The sequence below is a fragment of the Lutjanus erythropterus genome, chromosome 4 (assembly GCF_056507025.1).
Source record: "Lutjanus erythropterus isolate fLutEry1 chromosome 4, fLutEry1.hap2, whole genome shotgun sequence".
Taxonomy (NCBI): Eukaryota; Metazoa; Chordata; class Actinopteri; order Lutjaniformes; family Lutjanidae; genus Lutjanus; species Lutjanus erythropterus.
Window position 1 is genome coordinate 31761266 of NC_139320.1, and position 23885 is coordinate 31785150.

At 33.4% G+C, this 23885-nt stretch overlaps 1 protein-coding gene across 1 annotated transcript; it reads right to left on the minus strand.

Moving 5' to 3' along the window:
• Positions 1-32: 32 nt before the first annotated feature.
• On the minus strand, positions 33-22249 carry LOC146328588 (coagulation factor X). Its single transcript, XM_084717630.1, has 10 exons — positions 22110-22249; positions 20897-21069; positions 20668-20692; positions 19396-19509; positions 2723-2857; positions 2260-2555; positions 1926-2040; positions 1533-1729; positions 1334-1459; positions 33-729 (listed from the first exon to the last, which is right to left on the minus strand). The coding sequence occupies exons 1-10, from the start codon at positions 22180-22182 to the stop codon at positions 487-489; spliced, it is 1497 nt and encodes a 498-aa protein (XP_084573756.1). The 5' UTR covers positions 22183-22249; the 3' UTR covers positions 33-486.
• Between the last annotated feature and the right edge of the window lie 1636 nt (positions 22250-23885).

Genomic DNA, 23885 nt, shown 5'->3' on the forward strand with positions numbered 1-23885 from the left:
TTAATGTGAACCAAATGACAGTCTGGAGGAAATCGGATGAAGCCAAGTTTTATTTTAACAGTTGACATGTTACTTTATTATCGGCACTGATATGTATCTCATAATTGTTCTTCACTACTGAGTTGTTATATTTTACACTCATATGTATGAATTGTATGAAAAGAAATAAACTTTGCAAACAAATGTCACCTTCTCTGAAAAACTTTGAGTCGTTTGGTCACATGACGTGTCAAATATATTTTGCGTCATTTACAGATGTTAGGAAGAAAATATAAAAAAACAAAAGATGTGATCTCTGATCATTCAGTTAACATACAACATACAACACAGAGCCACTGGTGGAATCTATGTACAGTTTCAAAAGAGGACACCATGGCTGTTGTGTTGCAGTCTGAGAGCGTCGACTTTAAAATCTGTGTATTTTGGGTTCAGGGTGTGGATGAAGAAGAGGAACAAGAAGTGTGTGTGTGTGTGTGTGTTTGTGTCTCAGCTGTCCGTCCCGTTGAGGTCCGTCCTCTCCATTGTGTCTCTCATCCAGGTCAGGAAGTTGCCCAGCCGGGTATAAACTCCGTACTTTCCCTTCGCAGCACATTTCTCCCCCCAGCTGACGACTCCAGTTAGGAACCAGGTCCCTCTGTAGTTCACCACCATCGGTCCTCCACTGTCCCCGCTGCAGGCGTCCCTGGTGACGTCCAGGTAGCCTGCACAGAACATGTTGTCTGTGATCACCTGCAGGACAGAGACATCATGTCAGGGACAACGCTTATATTACACATAAATGGACTGTTTTCAGTTGATTCTGATATTTTTATACTAAATATTTGACAGTATGCAGGTAGAACAGTAAACATAGAAGAAATGTGTTAAAATAAATCAAGAATAACGCCCCAACCATAAGACATATATGTATAATTCTGGTCACTTTTGAAAGGCAAGAAGCTAAAGAATATGAATCTGTTGTACTTCAACCTATTTCTATTATTCCAGAGTCAAATAAAAATGCAATAAAAGGAGAAAATAAGATTGTTATCCTTGCCTTGTAAAAAAGCAAAACAAAAACAATATAACTTTTTTAACCAAGTTCCAACAGCCAACTGTGCAAGTGAATTTCTTTTCCTGCTCCTAGAGGACAACTGTAACTGCAAATCTAATGAAAATACACTAAAATACACACTGCTGGAGTCAGTGGAGTCTCAGCTTTCATATTACACGTATTTCAGATGCATTTTATGAATCAACAAATCAATAGATCCAACCCTCAACAAAATCTGTGGCTGTTGCAGACCTGTGATTGGTCCATCCAATCATTCATGTCTCAGGTGTCTCTGCTCACCTGTCTGGTGGAGGCAGTACAGTCTTTGTAGCTGACCACCGGTAGCGTCACCTTCCGGAGGAAGCGGGACGACCTGCCCAGGTAGCGTGTGAGTCCCCAGCCCGTCACCACGCCGTGATTTCCCTTCTGAACACATCAACACACACACTGTCAGCTCTCACCTCATACCTGTCCTTCACACTGTTGTAAATAAAGTTACCTGCAGCAGGTATTTGGACAGGTGGTGGTCAGGCAGGCAGGCGGGGATGGCGGTGGGACCCCTGACGATGGGCCGGTTGAGGTACAGCAGAGCGATGTCGCTGTCGAAGGTGTAGGAGTGGAAGTGAGGATGAATAAAGACCTTCTTAACCTTAACGAGCTGCTCACCTGGATCAGGACGCTGCTTATCAAAATCACCTGAAGACACAGAGACACAGACAGGAGTCACCTGACCTGCACAGACTGACACACAGAGACATCAATCATCTGTCCATATTCAATATTCAAAACACTCAGACTGACTGTAGTCATAAAGACTGACAGTCCTCATGTAACATAACTGTCCTCATGTAGACTTTTTCAGATGGTGGATGTTAAGAGATGAAGGTGTCACCTATAGTCACATGATCTGCAGACTCTTCCAGGCAGTGAGCAGCAGAGACCACCCAACGATCAGAGACCAGAGTCCCTCCACAGAATCCGTAACCATCAGACCTGCGGAGCAGAACCTGAACACACACACACCTGATGAATGTCAGTCCCTCTCTATTAGCTTCAATTTTGGTCTCCTTAGCTGCTTCACTAGCTTGTCTCTGATTGTGTCTCTCTCACTGTGGCTGTCTCCCTGTGTCTGTCTCACCTGTATCTGTGGTGTTTATATTATAAAAATGTGTATTATAGCTGCTTTATATCAAATCAATGAATGTTGATGTAAAATGTGTCCACACCTGCCAGGGACTCCCTCCTCGTCTCTCCAGGTCTCCGCCCACGATACGAGTTTTCTGCGCCGTCTTGAAACCCTCTTCCTCCCCCCACAGCTCCGTCTCATTCTGTCCTCTCCATTCAGATGATGCATTCACTGTCCATAGTTCCTCCTCTGTCTCTGTGACGTTCAGTATGGGCCCCCAGCTGTCCGTGCTGTTGTCATCCAACATGTCATCCGTCTCCATGGAGATGTTGACCCAACCAGAGCGACTCCGATACAACAAAAACTCAATATGCTGACGGCCACACGGGAAAGCCGCTGGACGGGAAAAACAAAAAAACCAAAAAAAAACAAAAACAAAAAAAAAACACAAAATGTCAGCTAATAAATATGTGCAGTAGTATCAGTAGTATCAGTAGTACTGTATGCAGTAGTTGTAGTGGTTATATTAGTAACATGAGTTCTGTGAGTGTTACTGGTCTTACTGGTTTTCGAGCAGCTCTGTCCGTCAGCCTCCAGTGTGAATCCATCAGCGCAGCCACACTGAACTCCGGCGCCACCCAGCAGGTCTCTGCAGTACTGCATACAGCCGCCGTTTCTATAGCGACACTCCAGCACCACTACTCACAGGAAAGTAACAGTGAGTACAATAACATATATTGGCATAAACATATTTTTATTAACCCTCTATGGTACCATGTTGCCCTCAGGCAACAAACCCATTTTTGCCCTGTCACATCTCCACAATGTATCCCTTTAAATAATGCGATACTTTAAAAAAGAGGTTAAACCATAGGGAACCATTAACAATGCTTTAATTTGTCACATGACCTCCAGGAAGCGATTTTGAAACCCTTTTTGGCGGGCTTTTTCTAAGGAGACAGCTCTGCTATCTTGCTGCAAAAAAAAGACTCTCAAAAAGTTATTTTTTGTCCCTTTTCCACCTGGAAAAAAATGTCTTCACACTAATAGGTGAGTAAACTTTAAGTTTTGATAGTTTCATGCAACTTATTTACTAATTTAATAGTGGATACTTGCTAAAATGCAGCTGTTGCCCTGAGGCAACAACGTGCCATCATGGAAAGTTGCAATATTGCCTGCAACAGTGAACCATTATGGAATCACTATAGCAAACACAACACTGGCCTATTTGGGTGGAGAAAAAGGGCAGATGCAAATACCCTGGATGTAAGGGTATAGTGAAATCACAGTGCACAAAATGTGTCACCTGCCTGTGCTTCACTCCTGAAAAAAACTGCTTCGTGGAGTTCCATAAGCACTGAGCAGCAACACCACAAGTGATGGCAACACATGTCAGGAAAGACACAGGGGACTGACACAAAACATGCACTGAAATGAAGCAGTGATGATCAAACACTGGAATTTGTTGTTTTTGTTTTTCAAATGGTTATGGTAATGGTTATCTTTGTTGATTTAAGTAGTTTAAAGATTTATACTTTACACATTTATTTCAATGGGTTGTTCCTAAATGGTACAATGTTGCCTACAGGCAACATTTAGCCAAGAAACTTTTTAAATTCTTTTAAAAATTCTTTTTAATTTAAAATTTAAAATGAATTGTGACTTCTTGATGTTATTGAATATTTTTGCATATGTTTATGAAATAAACAATGTTCAAATTGGAAAAGGAACGTTCTTTTTCACTTACGCACCATTATGGTACAATGTTGCCTACAGGCAACGAACCCCAAAAACTTCCAAAAATAAAAATAAAAATAAAAATAAAATTTCTTCAAATTATGTTTATTTAGTCTATTTTGAGACATAAAAACACATTTCCCTCACTGGCATCATAATGTGTACCATAGAGGGATATGACCATACATACATACATACATACATACGTACATACATACATACATATGACCGTACATACATACATACATACATACATATGAGCATACATACATACATACATAAATACATGAATACATATGAGCATACATACATACATACATATGAGCATACATACATACATACATACAATCATATGACCATACATACATATTACCATGCATACATTCATATGACTATACATACATACACACATACATACATACATATGGTCATACATATGACCATGCATGAATACATACGTACATACATACATACATACATATGAGCATACATGCATACATACATACATACATACATATGACCATGCATACATACATACATGTGACCATACATACATACATACATATGAGCATACATACATATGAGCATATATACATACATACATACATACATATGACCATACATACATACATACATACATACATACATATGGTCATACATACATACATATGAGAATACATACATACATATGACCATGCATACATACATATGAGCATACATACATACATATGACCATGCATACATACATATGAGCATATATACATACATATGACCATACATACATACATACATACATACATATAACCATACATACATACATACATACATACATACATACATACATACATATATATGACCATACATACATACATACATATATACATATATATATAAATTCTTTTTATAATTCTTTTTAATTTAAAATTTTAAATGAATTGTGACTTCTTGATGTTATTGTATATTTTTGCATATGTTTATGAAATAAACAATGTTCAAATTGGAAAAGGAACGTTCTTTTTCACTTATGCACCATTATGGTACAATGTTGCCTACAGGCAACGAACCCCAAAAACTTCCAAAAATAAAAATTAAAATTAAAATAAAATTTCTTCAGATTATGTTTATTTAGTCTATTTTGAGACATAAAAACACATTTCCCTCACTGGCATCATAATGTGTACCATAGAGGGATATGACCATACATACATACATACATACATACATACATATGACCATACATGCATACATACATACATACATGTGACCATGCATACATACATACATATGACCATACATACATACATATATACATACATACATAAATACATATGAGCATACATACATACATACATACATACATATGACCATACATACATATGACCATGCATACATACATACATATGACCATACATACATACATACATACATACATACATACTTATGACCATACATGCATACATATGACCATACATTCATACATACATACATACATACATACATACATACATATGACCATACATACATATGACCATGCATACATTCATATGACCATACATACATACTCACACACATACATACATACATATGGTCATACATATGACCATGCATACATACATACATACATATGAGCATACATGCATACATACATACATACATATGACCATGCATACATAAATACATGTGACCATACATACATACATACATACATATGAGCATACATACATATGAGCATATATACATACATACATATGACCATACATACATAAATACATACACACATACATACATACATATGAGAATACATACATACATATGACCATGCATACATACATATGAGCATACATACATACATATGACCATGCATACATACATATGACCATACATACATACATACATACATACATACATACATATATAAATTCTTTTTATAATTCTTTTTAATTTAAAATTTTAAATGAATTGTGACTTCTTGATGTTATTGAATATTTTTGCATATGTTTATGAAATAAACAATGTTCAAATTGGAAAAGGAAGGTTCTTTTTCACTTACGCTCCATTATGGTACAATATTGCCTACAGGCAACGAACCCCAAAAACTTCCAGAAATAAAAATAAAAATAAAATTTCTTCAGATTATGTTTATTTAGTCTATTTTGAGACATAAAAACACATTTCCCTCACTGGCATCATAATGTGTACCATAGAGGGATATGACTATACATGCATACATACATACCTATGACCATACATGCATACATATGATCATACATACATACATACATACATACATACATACATACATACATATGACCATACATACATACATACATGCATAAATTCATATGACCATACATACATACACACATACATACATACATATGGTCATACATATGACCATGCATACATACATACATACATACATACATACATACATACATACATACATATGACCATGCATACATACATACATGTGACCATACATACATACATACATACATACATACATACATACATACATACATGCATACATACATACATACATATGACCATGCATACATACATACATGTGACCATACATACATACATACATACATACATACATACATACATACATATGAGCATATATACATACATACATACATACATACATATGACCATACATACATACATACATACATATGACCATACATACATATTACCATGCATACATTCATATGACTATACATACATACATACATATGAGCATACATGCATACATACATACATACATATGACCATGCATACATACATACATGTGACCATACATACATACATACATACATACATGCATACATACATACATACATACATACATACATATGAGAATACATACATACATATGACCATGCATACATACATATGAGCATGCATACATACATATGACCATGCATACATACATACATATGAGCATATATACATACATATGACCATACATACATACATACATACATATAACCATACATAAATACATACATACATACATATATATGACCTTACATACATACATACATATATACATATATATATATAAATTCTTTTTATAATTCTTTTTAATTTAAAATTTAAAATGAATTGTGACTTCTTGATGTTATTGAATATTTTTGCATATGTTTATGAAATAAACAATGTTCAAATTGGAAAAGGAACGTTCTTATTCACTTATGCACCATTATGGTACAATGTTGCCTACAGGCAACGAACCCCAAAAACTTCCAAAAATAAAAATAAAAATAAAAATAAAATTTCTTCAGATTATGTTTATTTTGTCTATTTTGAGACATAAAAACACATTTCCCTCACTGGCATCATAATGTGTACCATAGAGAGATATGACCATACATACATACATACATACATACATATGACCATACATGCATACATACATACATACATGTGACCATGCATACATACATACATATGAGCATACATACATATATACATACATACATAAATACATATGACCATACATACATACATACATACATATGACCATACATACATACATACATACATACATACTTATGACCATACATGCATACATATGACCATACATACATACATACATACATACATACATACAGACATACATACATACATACATACATATGACCATACATACATATGACCATGCATACATTCATATGACCATACATACATACACACATACATACATACATATGGTCATACATATGACCATGCATACATACATACATACATATGAGCATACATGCATACATACATACATACATACATATGACCATGCATACATAGATACATGTGACCATACATACATACATACATATGAGCATACATACATATGAGCATATATACATACATACATATGACCATACATACATACATACATACATACACACATACATACATACATATGAGAACACATACATACATATGACCATGCATACATACATATGACCATACATACATACATATGACCATGCGTACATACATATGACCATACATACATACATACATACATATGACCATACATACATACATATATATGACCATACATACATACATACGTACATACATATATATATATAAATTCTTTATATAATTCTTTTTAATTTAAAATTTTAAATGAATTGTGACTGCTTGATGTTATTGAATATTTTTGCATATGTTTATGAAATAAACAATGTTCAAATTGGAAAAGGAAGGTTCTTTTTCACTTACGCTCCATTATGGTACAATATTGCCTACAGGCAACGAACCCCAAAAACTTCCAGAAATAAAAATAAAAATAAAATTTCTTCAGATTATGTTTATTTAGTCTATTTTGAGACATAAAAACACATTTCCCTCACTGGCATCATAATGTGTACCATAGAGGGATATGACTATACATGCATACATACATACATATGACCATACATGAATACATATGACCATACATACATACATACATGCATACATTCATATGACCATACATACATACACACATACATACATACATACTATCGTCATACATATGACCATGCATACATACATACATACATACATACATACATATGAGCATACATGCATACATACATACATACATACATACATACATACATACATACATGCATACATACATACATACATACATATGAGAATACATACATACATATGACAATGCATACATACATATGACCATGCATACATACATATGACCATGCATACATACATACATATGAGCATATATACATACATATGACCATACATACATACATACATACATACATACATATAACCATACATAAATACATACATACATACATATATATGACCTTACATACATACATACATATATACATATATATATATAAATTCTTTTTATAATTCTTTTTAATTTAAAATTTAAAATGAATTGTGACTTCTTGATGTTATTGAATAGTTTTGCATATGTTTATGAAATAAACAATGTTCAAATTGGAAAAGGAACGTTCTTATTCACTTATGCACCATTATGGTACAATGTTTCCTACAGGCAACGAACCCCAAAAACTTCCAAAAATAAAAATAAAAATAAAAATAAAATTTCTTCAGATTATGTTTATTTTGTCTATTTTGAGACATAAAAACACATTTCCCTCACTGGCATCATAATGTGTACCATAGAGGGATATGACCATACATACATACATACATGCATACATATGACGATACATGCATACATACATACATACATGTGACCATGCATACATACATACATATGAGCATTCATACATACATATATACATACATACATAAATACATATGACCATACATACATAAATACATACATATGACCATACATACATACATACATACATACATACTTATGACCATACATGCATACATATGACCATACATACATACATACATACATACATACATACATACATACAGACATACATACATACATACATACATATGACCATACATACATATGACCATGCATACATTCATATGACCATACATACATACACACATACATACATACATATGGTCATACATATGACCATGCATACATACATACATACATATGAGCATACATGCATGCATACATACATACATACATATGACCATGCATACATAGATACATGTGACCACACATACATACATACATATGAGCATACATACATATGAGCATATGTACATACATACATATGACCATACATACATACATACATACATACACACATACATACATACATATGAGAACACATACATACATATGACCATGCATACACACATATGACCATACATACATACATATGACCATGCGTACATACATATGACCATACATACATACATACATACATATGACCATACATACATACATATATATGACCATACATACATACATACGTACATACATATATATATATAAATTCTTTATATAATTCTTTTTAATTTAAAATTTTAAATGAATTGTGACTGCTTGATGTTATTGAATATTTTTGCATATGTTTATGAAATAAACAATGTTCAAATTGGAAAAGGAAGGTTCTTTTTCACTTACGCTCCATTATGGTACAATATTGCCTACAGGCAACGAACCCCAAAAATTTCCAGAAATAAAAATAAAAATAAAATTTCTTCAGATTATGTTTATTTAGTCTATTTTGAGACATAAAAACACATTTCCCTCACTGGCATCATAATGTGTACCATAGAGGGATATGACCATACATGCATACATACATACATATGACCATACATGCATACATATGACCATACATACATACATACATGCATACATTCATATGACCATACATACATACACACATACATACATACATACTATCGTCATACATATGACCATGCATACATACATACATACATACATACATACATATGAGCATACATGCATACATACATACATACATACATACATACATATGGTCATACATATGACCATGCATACATACATACATATGACCATACATACATATGAGCATACATACATACATACATACATACATACATATGACCATACATACATTCATACATGCATACATTCATATGACCATACATACATACACATGTATGACCATATGTATGTATGTACATACATACATACATATGGTCATACATATGAACATGCATACATACATACATACATACATACATACATACTTATGACCATACATGCATACATATGACCATACATACATACATACATACATACATACATATGACCATACATAAATATGATCATGCATACATTCATATGACCATACATACATACACACATACATACATACATACATATGGTCATACATATGACCATGCATACATACATACATATGACCATACATACATACATACATACTTATGACCATACATGCATACATATGACCATACATACATACATACATACATACATACATACATACATATGACCATACATACATGTGACCATGCATACATTCATATGACCATACATACATACAAACATACATACATACATATGGTCATACATATGAGCATGCATACATACATACATACATATGAGCATACATGCATACATACATACATACATATGACCATGCATACATAGATACATGTGACCATACATACATACATACATATGAGCATACATACATATGAGCATATATACATACATACATACACAAATACATACATACATATAAGAATACATACATACATATGACCATGCATACATACATATAAGCATACATACATACATATGACCATGCATACATACATATGACCATACATACATACATATATACATATGACCATACATACATACATATATATGACCATACATACATACATACATATATATATATATATATATATATATATATATATATATATATATATATACATATATATATATATATATAAATTCTTTTTATAATTCTTTTTAATTTAAAATTTTAAATGAATTGTGACTTCTTGATGTTATTGAATATTTTTGCATATGTTTATGAAATAAACAATGTTCAAATTGGAAAAGGAAGGTTCTTTTTCACTTACGCTCCATTATGGTACAATATTGCCTACAGGCAACGAACCCCAAAAACTTCCAAAAATAAAAATAGAAATAAAATTTCTTCAGATTATGTTTATTTAGTCTATTTTGAGACATAAAAACACATTTCCCTCACTGGCATCATAATGTGTACCATAGAGGGATATGACCATACATGCATACATACATACATACATACATATGACCGTACATACATACATACATACATACATACATACATACATACATACATACATACATATGACCATGCATAAATTCCTATGACCATACATACATACACACATACATACATACATATGGTCATACATACACACATACATACATACATATGGTCATACATATGACCATACATACATACATACATACATACATATGAGCATTCATGCATACATACATACATACATATGAGCATGCATACATACATACATACATATGAGCATACATACATTTGAGCATATATACATACATACATACATACATACATACATACATACATACATATGACCATACATACATACATACATACATACATACATACATACATTTGAGAATACACTTATGCACCATTATGGTACAATCTTGCCTACAGGCAATGAACCCCAAAAACTTCCAAAAATAAAAATAAAAATAAAATTTCTACATACATATGACCATATATACATACATACATATGACCATACATACATACATACATACATACATACATACATACATACATATGAGAATACATACATACATATGACCATACATACATACATATGAGCACACATACATACATATGACCATGTATACATACATATGACCATACATACATACATACATACATACATACATACATATATATATAAATTCTTTTTATAATTCTTTTTAATTTAAAATTTAAAATGAATTATGACTTCTTGATGTTATTGAATATTTTTGCATATGTTTATGAAATAAACAATGTTCAAATTGGAAAAGGAACGTTCTTTTTCACTTATGCACCATTATGGTACAATGTTGCCTACAGGCAACGAACCCCAAAAACTTCCAAAAATAAAAATAAAAATAAAATTTCTTCAGATTATGTTTATTTAGTCTATTTTGAGACATAAAAACACATTTCCCTCACTGGCATCATAATGTGTACCATAGAGGGATATGACCATACATACATACATATATACATACATACATACATATGACCGTACATACATACACATACATACATATATACATACATACATATGAGCATACATACATACATACATATGACCATACATACATACATACATATGAGCATACATACATATGAGCATACATACATACATACGTACATACATATGTAGCTCAGCGTAAGTTCAATCAGGAAGACCTATTACGCTGCCTTCATTCACAACTTTCCTTTACTCCGCCTCTCTCCTCCTATTCCCTGTAATCAGCTGTTTGTGGGCGTTCACCTTCGTCTTTACCATCCATTCAGATTTTGCCACGGTCGCGATAGCCAGTCAGTTTGCTGCTGCCAAATCTTTAAATCGCCTCTGTCTTTGCTCCATCAGTTGTCATTCAGTCAATCGCGCGACCCTCCTCCACCCGTCTCTCCTCCAGTCACTGGACCCAGGTAGCAGAAGATGTTCACCTCGATCCTCCCTGACGCCCTCTCCTCCAGCCTTCAGGTCCAGGCAGCAGGAGTCCAGAGCCACTTCACCTCACCAGTCTCTGCTTTGCACCTCATCATCACCACCACCACCAGTGTCTAGACCCCAGGGGGTTTCTCTTCACTACAGCTTCATCACCCCCATTTATATATACATATTGTTTCACCTCATTGGGGTCTAACCGCCAAAGATCATGTTTCATATTTCATGCATGTGCCAATAAACCATTTCTCTTTTACTCTTAGTGTCTCCTGATTGAAATGAGCATACATACATATGAGCATACATTCATACATATGGCCAAACATATGACATTGCATACAAACATACATACATATGACCATACATACATACATACATACATACATACATACATACATACATACATATGACCACATATACATATGACCATGCATACATACATACATATAACCATACATACATACATACATACATACATACTTATGATCATACATGCATACATATGACCATACATACATATGACCATGCATATATTCATATGACCATACATACATATACACATACATACATACATATGGTCATACATATGACCATGCATACATACATACATACATACATACATATGACCATGCATACATACATACATGTGACCATACATACATACATATGACCATACATACATACATATGAGCATACATACATATGAGCATAAATACATACATACATATGACCATACATACATACATACATACATACATATGAGAATACATACATACATATGACCATGCATACATACATATGAGCATACATACATATGACCATACATACATACATACATATGACCATACATGCATACATACATACATATGACCATACGTGCATACATACATACATACATGTGACCATGCATACATACATACATATGACCATACATACATACATACATATGACCATACATACATACATACATACATATGACCATACATACATATGACCATGCATACATACATACATATGATCATACATACATACATACATACATACATACTTATGACCATACATGTATACATATGACCATACATACATACATATGACCATACATACATACATACATACATACATATGACCATACATACATATGAACATGCATACATTCATATGGTCATACATATGACAATGCATACATACATACATACATATGACCATACATACATATGACCATGCATACATACATACATATGATCATACATACATACATACATACATACATACATACATACATACATACTTATGACCATACATGTATACATATGACCATACATACATAGATACATACATACATGCATACATACATACATACATACATATGACCATGCATACATTCATATGACCATACATACATACACACATACATACATACATATGAGCATACATGCATACATACATACATACATACATATGAGCATACATGCATAAATACAAACATACATATGACCATGCATACATACATATGACCATACATACATACATATGACCATGCATACATACATATGACCATACATACATACATACATACATACATATATATATAAATTCTTTTCATAATTCTTTTTAATTTAAAATTTAAAATGAATTGTGACTTCTTGATGTTATTGAATATTTTTGCATATGTTTATGAAATAAACAATGTTCAAATTGGAAAAGGAACGTACTTTTTCACTTATGCACCATTACGGTACAATGTTGCCTACAGGCAACGAACCCCCAAAACTTCCAAAAAATAAAAATAAAAATAAATAAAATACATACATATGAGCATACATACATATGAGCATACATACATACATACATACGTACATACATATGAGCATACATTCATACATATGGCCAAACATATGACCATGCATACAAACATACATACATATGACTATACATACATACATACATACATACATATGACCATATATACATATGACCATGCATACATACATACATATGACCATACATACATACATACATACATATGACCATACATACATATGACCATGCATACATTCATATGACCATACATACATACACACATACATACATACATACATACATATGAGCATACATGCATGCATACATACATACATACATATGAGCATACATGCATGCATACATACATACATACATATGACCATGCATACATACATACATGTGACCATACATACATACATATGACCATACATACATGCATACATATGAGCATACATACATACATATGAGAATACATACATACATATGAGCATACATACATATGAGCATACATACATACATATGACCATACATACATACATACATACATACATACATATGAGCATACATACATACATACATACATACATACATACATACATATATATGACCATACATACATACATACATGCATACATATATATATATATAAATTCTTTTTATAATTCTTTTTAATTTAAAATTTTAAATGAATTGTGACTTCTTGATGTTATTGCATATTTTTGCATATGTTTATGAAATAAACAATGTTCAAATTGGAAAAGGAACGTTCTTTTTCACTTATGCACCATTATGGTACAATGTTGCCTACAGGCAACTAACCCCAAAAACTTCCAAAAATAAAAATAAAAATAAAAATAAAAATAAAATTTCTTCAGATTATGTTTATTTAGTCTATTTTGAGACATAAAAACACATTTCCCTCACTGGCATCATAATGTGTACCATAGAGGGATATGACCATACATACATACATACATACATACATACATACATATGACCATACATGCATACATAGATACATAAATGTGACCATGCATACATACATACATACATGTGACCATACATACATACATACATATGACCATGCATACATACATACATATGAGCATACATACATACATATGGCCATGTATACATACATACATATGAGAATACATACATACATAAATATGGCCATACATATGACCATGCATACATACATACATATGAGCATACATACATACATACGACCATGCATACATACATATGACCATACATATATACATACATACATATGACCATACATACATACATACATATAAGCATACATACATATGAGCATACATACATATGAGCATACATACATACATACATATGACCATGCAACCATACATACATACATACATACATACATACATACATACATACATAAATACATATGGCCATACATATGACCATACATACATATGACCATGCATATATACATACATATGAACATGCATTCATACATACTTATGACCATACATACATATCAGTATACATACATACATACATATGGCCATACATATGACCATGCATACATACATACATATGAGTATACATACATATATATGGCCATACATATGACCATACATACATACATACATACATATGAGCATACCTCTCTATGGTACCATGTTGCCCTCAGGCAACAAACCCATTTTTGCCCTGTCACATCTCCACAATGCATCCCTTTAAATGATGCGATACTTTAAAAAGAGGTAAAACCATAGGGAACCATTAACAATGCTTTAATTTGTCACATGACCTCCAGGAAGCGATTTTGAAACCCTTCTTGGCGGGCTTTTTCTAAGGAGACAGCTCTGCTATCTTGCTGCAAAAAAAGACTCTCAAAAAGTTATTTCCTGTCCCTTTTCCACCTGGAAAAAAATGTCTTCACACTAATCGGTGAGTAAACTTTGTTTTGATAGTTTCATGCAACTTATTTACTAATTTAATAGTGGATACTTGTTAAAATGCAGCTGTTGCCCTGAGGCAACAACGTGCCATCATGGAAAGTTGCAATGTTGCCTTGCAACAGTGAACCATTATGGAATCACTATAGCAAACACAACACTGGCCTATTTGGGTGGAGAAAAAGGGCAGATGCAGATACCCTGGATGTAAGGGTATAGTGAAATCACAGTGCACAAAATGTGTCACCTGCCTGTGCAGGAAATTTCTTCAGATTATGTTTATTTAGTCTATTTTGAGACATAAAAACACATTTCCCTCACTGGCATCATAATGTGTACCATAGAGGGATATGACCATACATACATACATACATACATACATACATATGACCATACATACATACACATACATACATACATACATACATACATATGAGCATACATACATACATACATACATACATATGTACATACATGCATGCATACATACATACATAGATACATACATACATACATACATATGAGCATACATACATACATACATACATACATACATACATACATACATACATACAAACATACATACATACATATGAGCATACATACATACATACATACATACATACATACATACATACATACATATGAGCATACATACATATGAGCATACATTCATACATATGGCCAAACATATGACCATGCATACAAACATACATACATATGACCATACATACATACATACATACATACATACATACATATGACCATACATACATATGACCATGCATACATACGGCCATATGGCCAAACATATGACCATGCATACAAACATACATACATATGACCATACATACATACATACATACATACATACATACATACATACATATGACCATACATACATATGACCATGCATACATATGGCCATATGGCCAAACATATGACCATGCATACAAACATACATACATATGACCATACATACATACATACATACATACATACACACATACATACATACATATGGTCATTCATATGACCATGCATACATACATACATACATACATATGAGCATACATGCATACATACATACATACATATGACCATGCATACATTCATATAACCATACATACATACACACATACATACATACATATGGTCATTCATATGACCATGCATACATACATACATACATACATACATATGAGCATACATGCATACATACATACATACATATGACCATGCATACATACATAAATGTGACCATACATACATACATACATACATATGAGCATACATACATATGAGCATACATTCATACATATGGCCAAACATATGACCATGCATACAAACATACATACATATGACCATACATACATACATACATACATACATACATACATACATACATATGACCATGCATACATTCATACATATGACCATACATATATACATACATACATACATACATACATACATACATACATACATACAATATTATGACCATACATACATACATACATACATACATACATACATACATATGACCATGCATACATTCATATAACCATACATACATACACACATACATACATACGGTCATTCATATGACCATGCATACATACATACATACATACATACATACATATGAGCATACATGCATACATACATACATACATATGACCATGCATACATACATACATGTGACCATACATACATACATACATACAAGCATACATGCATACATACATACATACATATGACCATGCATACATGTGACCATACATACATACATACATACATATGAGCATACATACATATGAGCATATATACATACATACATGCATATGACCATACATACATACATACATACATATGAGAATACATACATACATATGACCATGCATACATACATATGAGCATACATACATACATATGACCATGCATACATACATATGACCATACATACATACATACATACATAAATATGACCATACATACATACATACATATGACCATACATACATACATATGAGCATACATACATACATATGACCATACATACATACATACATACATATGACCATACATACATACATACATACATATGACCATACATACATACATACATACATACATACATACATACATATATATATAAATTCTTTTCATAATTCTTTTTAATTTAAAATTTAAAATGAATTGTGACTTCTTGATGTTATTGAATATTTTTGCATATGTTTATGAAATAAACAATGTTCAAATTGGAAAAGGAAGGTTCTTTTTCACTTATGCACCATTATCTTACAATGTTGCCTACAGGCAACGAACCCCAAAAACTTCCAAAAATAAAAATAAAAATAAAATTTCTTCAGATTATGTTTATTTAGTCTATTTTGAGACATAAAAACACTCCAAACATTTTTCCCTCACTGGCATCATAATGTGTACCATAGAGGGTTAATGTCAATAAAGCTATTTGATTTGATTTGAGTTGTGTCCAGAGCCTGTCTGTCTCTCTGACACCACCTGATGATAGCTACCTGTCATTTACCTGAGTCCCAGGTGTTGTTTACCTGGTCACAGGTGTTGTTTACCTGAGTCACAGGTCTTGCCGCTGTACTGAGGAGGACAGAGACAAATGAAGCCTCCCCGATCCATCCTGCACATCCCTCCGTTCAGACAGGGGTTGGTCTGACAAGGATTCAGATCTACGACACAGAGGAGAGACACTTGAACACACCATGACTCACTCATCTAGGTAGAATGATGTCATCAGGTAAACTGTTGATTGAACCTAAGTATAATATATACTAATATAAGTGTTAATAATAGCATGATAAACATGTTAGACAAGACATAAGCACTATAGACTGCTAAGAATTGTTAATAAAATCAATTTCTTATAATTGTTTATTAAGACTTCAGCATACTTCATTATGCATTTATTAGCAGTTCTTAGCAGAGGAAAAAGCCTGAAAATAAAAATGATAAAAAAAGGGCAATTAGATTAGTTAATTAATTATAATTAGAATTAAGTAATTATAAAGTAATTATAACAAGTGCATAATAATAAACACTGTTCACACTTTAGATCTGCTACCCCCAAAATCCACAGTTCACTGTTAATAAGTGTATAGTTAATTTCTAACATATGCATAACTTTTAAGAAATGCATAATGAAATATGTAGAAATCTCATTAGAGCAACAACATAAGTGTAGTTAAGATTTAATAATGACATATTAGGTTGGTTTACCTAAATAAATGTTTGTCATGTCATTATAAACAATTGTAAGAAACTTTTAAGGCTACTATTAACATTTTTATTATTGTTTATGAGATAATTAATATTTTAATCATGCTATTATTAACACTTACATAATCTTATTAAAACATATTATTGTTAATAAGAATCTTATAAGGGCTTTATTACCTATTAACTAGGGCTTATTACAAGCACCTTAATATAAAGTGCTTTCCTAGATGAAAATTAACTTTTAATTGTTCCAGCTCTGAAATGAGTTCAGATGTGTTTCGAGGAATCGTTTTTTCGCAGTCAAACAAATCAGCTCTGAAGTCACCGTTTATCTTAAAGGTTCAGATTCAGATTCAGATGTGAGTGCATCCCTGTTAAATACTGTAGGGCTGCAAGTAACGATTAGTTTATTGTCGATTAACCTGTCAGTTAGTTTCTTGATTAATTGATTAATTAATTCTGTCACAATCTTGTCAGTTGAAAAAATAAACATGTTGATGTTTGGACCTATTTTTCAAGTCTTTCCTGTAATGATTATTTTCATTGTCGATTAATTTGTTGATCATTTTCTCTTTCTAATGTTTCATAATGTTGATGATGAAAATACTCACTTTTGTATTTGTACCAAAACTCCAGCTGTGGAACAAGAAACTCAGATTCATTATCTGTAGTGCAGCACAGTCGGGGTCTTGACTAACAGAAATCAAATGTCAGACTCTGCTGGTCGTATCTGTAAACAACACCACTGCACTGTCTGTTTGTGTTGTTGCAAATTTTCAGTTTTCAGTGTCCTCCTGTGAGGTCCCACCCCTCAGTTTGGACCACAGCACTCATTCTCACCGTCTTCTCTTTGGTCTGGAAGATCTCGGTGGCCTCCTCCTGCGAGCACGTCTCCTCGTAACACTCCCGCTCCAGGTCTCCAGGTAACATCTCCTCCAGGAAGTGGGAGTTAGCTCGACGCCTTCTGGGGGAGGAGCCGAGGATCTGACCTGCTGACGAGCGCTCCAGGAACACTGAGGGGGTGGACAAAATAATATAAACACCTCACACAGGAACAACCTGCAACTGAATGAAACAAAACTGAAGACATTTAATGAGGAGTGGATGATAGACTGATATTATTAATACAAGAAGTCAAAACTGTATTAATAATCCAATCATTTAACATGTTCTAGTAGAAATACAAACAAGTTAAGAAATCATTCAGTTATTATCCTGCAGGAATCAAGAGTCAGAAAGTGAAGAACAGAATCATTTAATCAATCAGTGTTACTGATAAAGTTTCTGTATTTTGATTAATGATTTCAGCGTTAAAGGAGGTGAGTGCTGATACAACAAATACTACAGTACTGCTACCACAACCCCCATTCCAAAAAAGTTGGGACGCTGTGCAAAACATAAATGAACACATAATGATTTAAAAAAAAAAAAATCATTTCCACCTTCAAGCTATTTAATGTTCAAACTGATCAACATTATTGTTTTTTGTAAATATCCAATCATTCTGTTGATCATGTTTACCACTGTGATACATCAGCTTTTCTTTTAACACTCAGTCAGTGTTTGTGAACTGAGGACACTAACTGTTGAAGTTTTAAAGGTAAATTCTTTCTCATTCTTTCTTGATATACGACTTCAGCTGCTCAACAGTCCGGGGTCTCTGTTGTCGTATTTTGTGCTTCATAGAGCACCACACATTTTCAGTGGGAGACAGGTCTGGACTGCAGGCAGGTCAGTCTAGTACCATAAACACCCAACCAATTAACCAACAGCTAACTAATTCATTGACCTGCTGACCAAACACCTAACCAATAATCAACCAACCAATCAATAAATAACCAACAGCTAAACAATTAACTGACCTACTGACCAACCACCGCTCTCGTCACAACAGAATGAGTAAATATTTACAAAAACAATAAAGTTTATCAGTTATAACATTAAATATTACATTATACAATCGTCCCAACTGTTTTGGAATCAGTGTCGCAGCATCAGAATGTTGATTCATTTGTTCCATCAGCAGGTGAGTCTACCTGTCCATCAGTCTCACCTGTACACTGGATCAGAGCAGAGCAGCTGAGCAGTGCGCAGAGAATCGTGATCAGAGCTGTGGAGGACAGCATGTCTGTCTGTCTGTGTGTCTGCGTCTGTCTGTGGACAAACAGGAAGTTGTCCCCTGTTAGAAGAACCCTGATTTCAGCTTCTTAATGTGAACATTTTTAGGTTTCGTGACTCCTCTCTGGCAGTAAAGTGAACATGAAAATGATTGACAATGAAATGAAAATAAACGTTACAGGAAAGACCTGAAAAATATCTTAAACATCCTGCATGCTCACAAATCATTTCTGTCTTAATGTTCTCACTTTGTCTTCCCCCTACTCTTGTCCCTCTTTCCTGTCCTCAAGTCAGCTGTCTTGAATAAATTAAGACGTCAAAAAGTCCCCAAAAAATTGTAGATAAAAACAAAAATGCACAATGAACAGAGTTAAAGAAGAATTTAACTTGTCGGATGATTTTTGTTTTTCAAATTTATGTTGAATTCTATGGGCCACAATGATCGCACATTGACTCAACCTGTGACATCTCTCTGTGGTCATTAATATATTCTAGTTTCCAGAGACATAAATATTTAAATATCATCTGTTAACACGTCACACAAACATCAACACATCTGTATCACAGGACCCTGAGTGGGGCTGTGAGCTTCTCAGGTTGAGAAGTTCTGTGTCAATCTGAGCTGAAGAATCAGAACCTGTTGTCCTGTCTGTGGACGGTCCTACCTGTTGTCTCCTGTAAGCACAGACGCTCTGTGTCTCTCTGCAGGTAAAATGGCGGACAGAGATGCAGCTGATTGATTGATCGTTAACCACAATCCAAATATTGACACAAGGACGTCACATCAGCGGCACAGAGGACACAGCAAGTGATGAGTCTGCGTCCACTTTGTCTCCGACAGACGTGATGAGACAGTGACGAGGTCAAAGGTCACTGCAGCTTCTGATGAGCCTGCAAGACAAACCTGAGGGAAAAATAACTTAGTAACACTTTCACTCGACAAATATAGACAGTAAGTAAATTAAGGGTAAAGTGGCATATTTCAGATCTACTTAAAATAATCATTACAGGCTTTTGAAGTTACAGTTTTAGCAAAGACTGATTTATATTGAGGGTTTTTGTGTTTTAAGGGTAAATTAAGGATTAAATTAAGGTATTTTAAGTGGTGATAAACATTCACACTCTGTTAGCTCTGTTTGGTTTGTGAGGGAACCCTCTGTTCTCTAACTGTCAGTGTGCAGTGAGTTTATTAGAGCTTTTATTCTGAAACCTTAACCATAGAGGAAGTGTGCTTCAGGCGCTAAAAGTGGCTGAAACTCTCTTGTCTCTCTGGAGCTGTAGAAGAAGAATTAAAAGCTGCTGAATGAGTGTTCGTCTACAGTGGAGAACATTGACTTTATTTCTCTGTACACAACAGGATGTATTTACAGTGAGCGCCCTGCAGGGGGCGTATGTACAAACAGAGGTATGACAGTATCAGAATAATGCATAAATTATCCAATAAATACACTGATGGATGAAGCTGAAGGCACAAACAGCTCCTATTGGTCAGAAAATTCAAACATGACTAACAAACGTTAGCACGTTAATAATGATGATATTGAACCTGTTCACCTGCAAAGTCGCTAAAGGCTAACGAGCTCAAACTAAAACATTAACAGAGCAGAAGATCCTGTTTGATCTCATATTGATCCACAGTGTGTCAACGATTCAGCTGTGAACACATGAACCAGATCACATGTGAACACATGATATGAATAAAGATGATGTT

Bases quoted from the DNA above. Each gene is read 5' to 3' on its own strand.
- LOC146328588 (XM_084717630.1), bottom strand. From the start codon at position 22,182: ATGCTGTCCTCCACAGCTCTGATCACGATTCTCTGCGCACTGCTCAGC. The intron at 20,693-20,896 runs GTGAGAATGAGT...CTTGTTCCACAG, and splicing joins TCCAGACCAAAGAGAAGACG to CTGGAGTTTTGGTACAAATA. The intron at 2,556-2,722 runs GTAAGACCAGTA...TTTCCCGTCCAG, and splicing joins ACAGAGCTGCTCGAAAACCA to CGGCTTTCCCGTGTGGCCGT.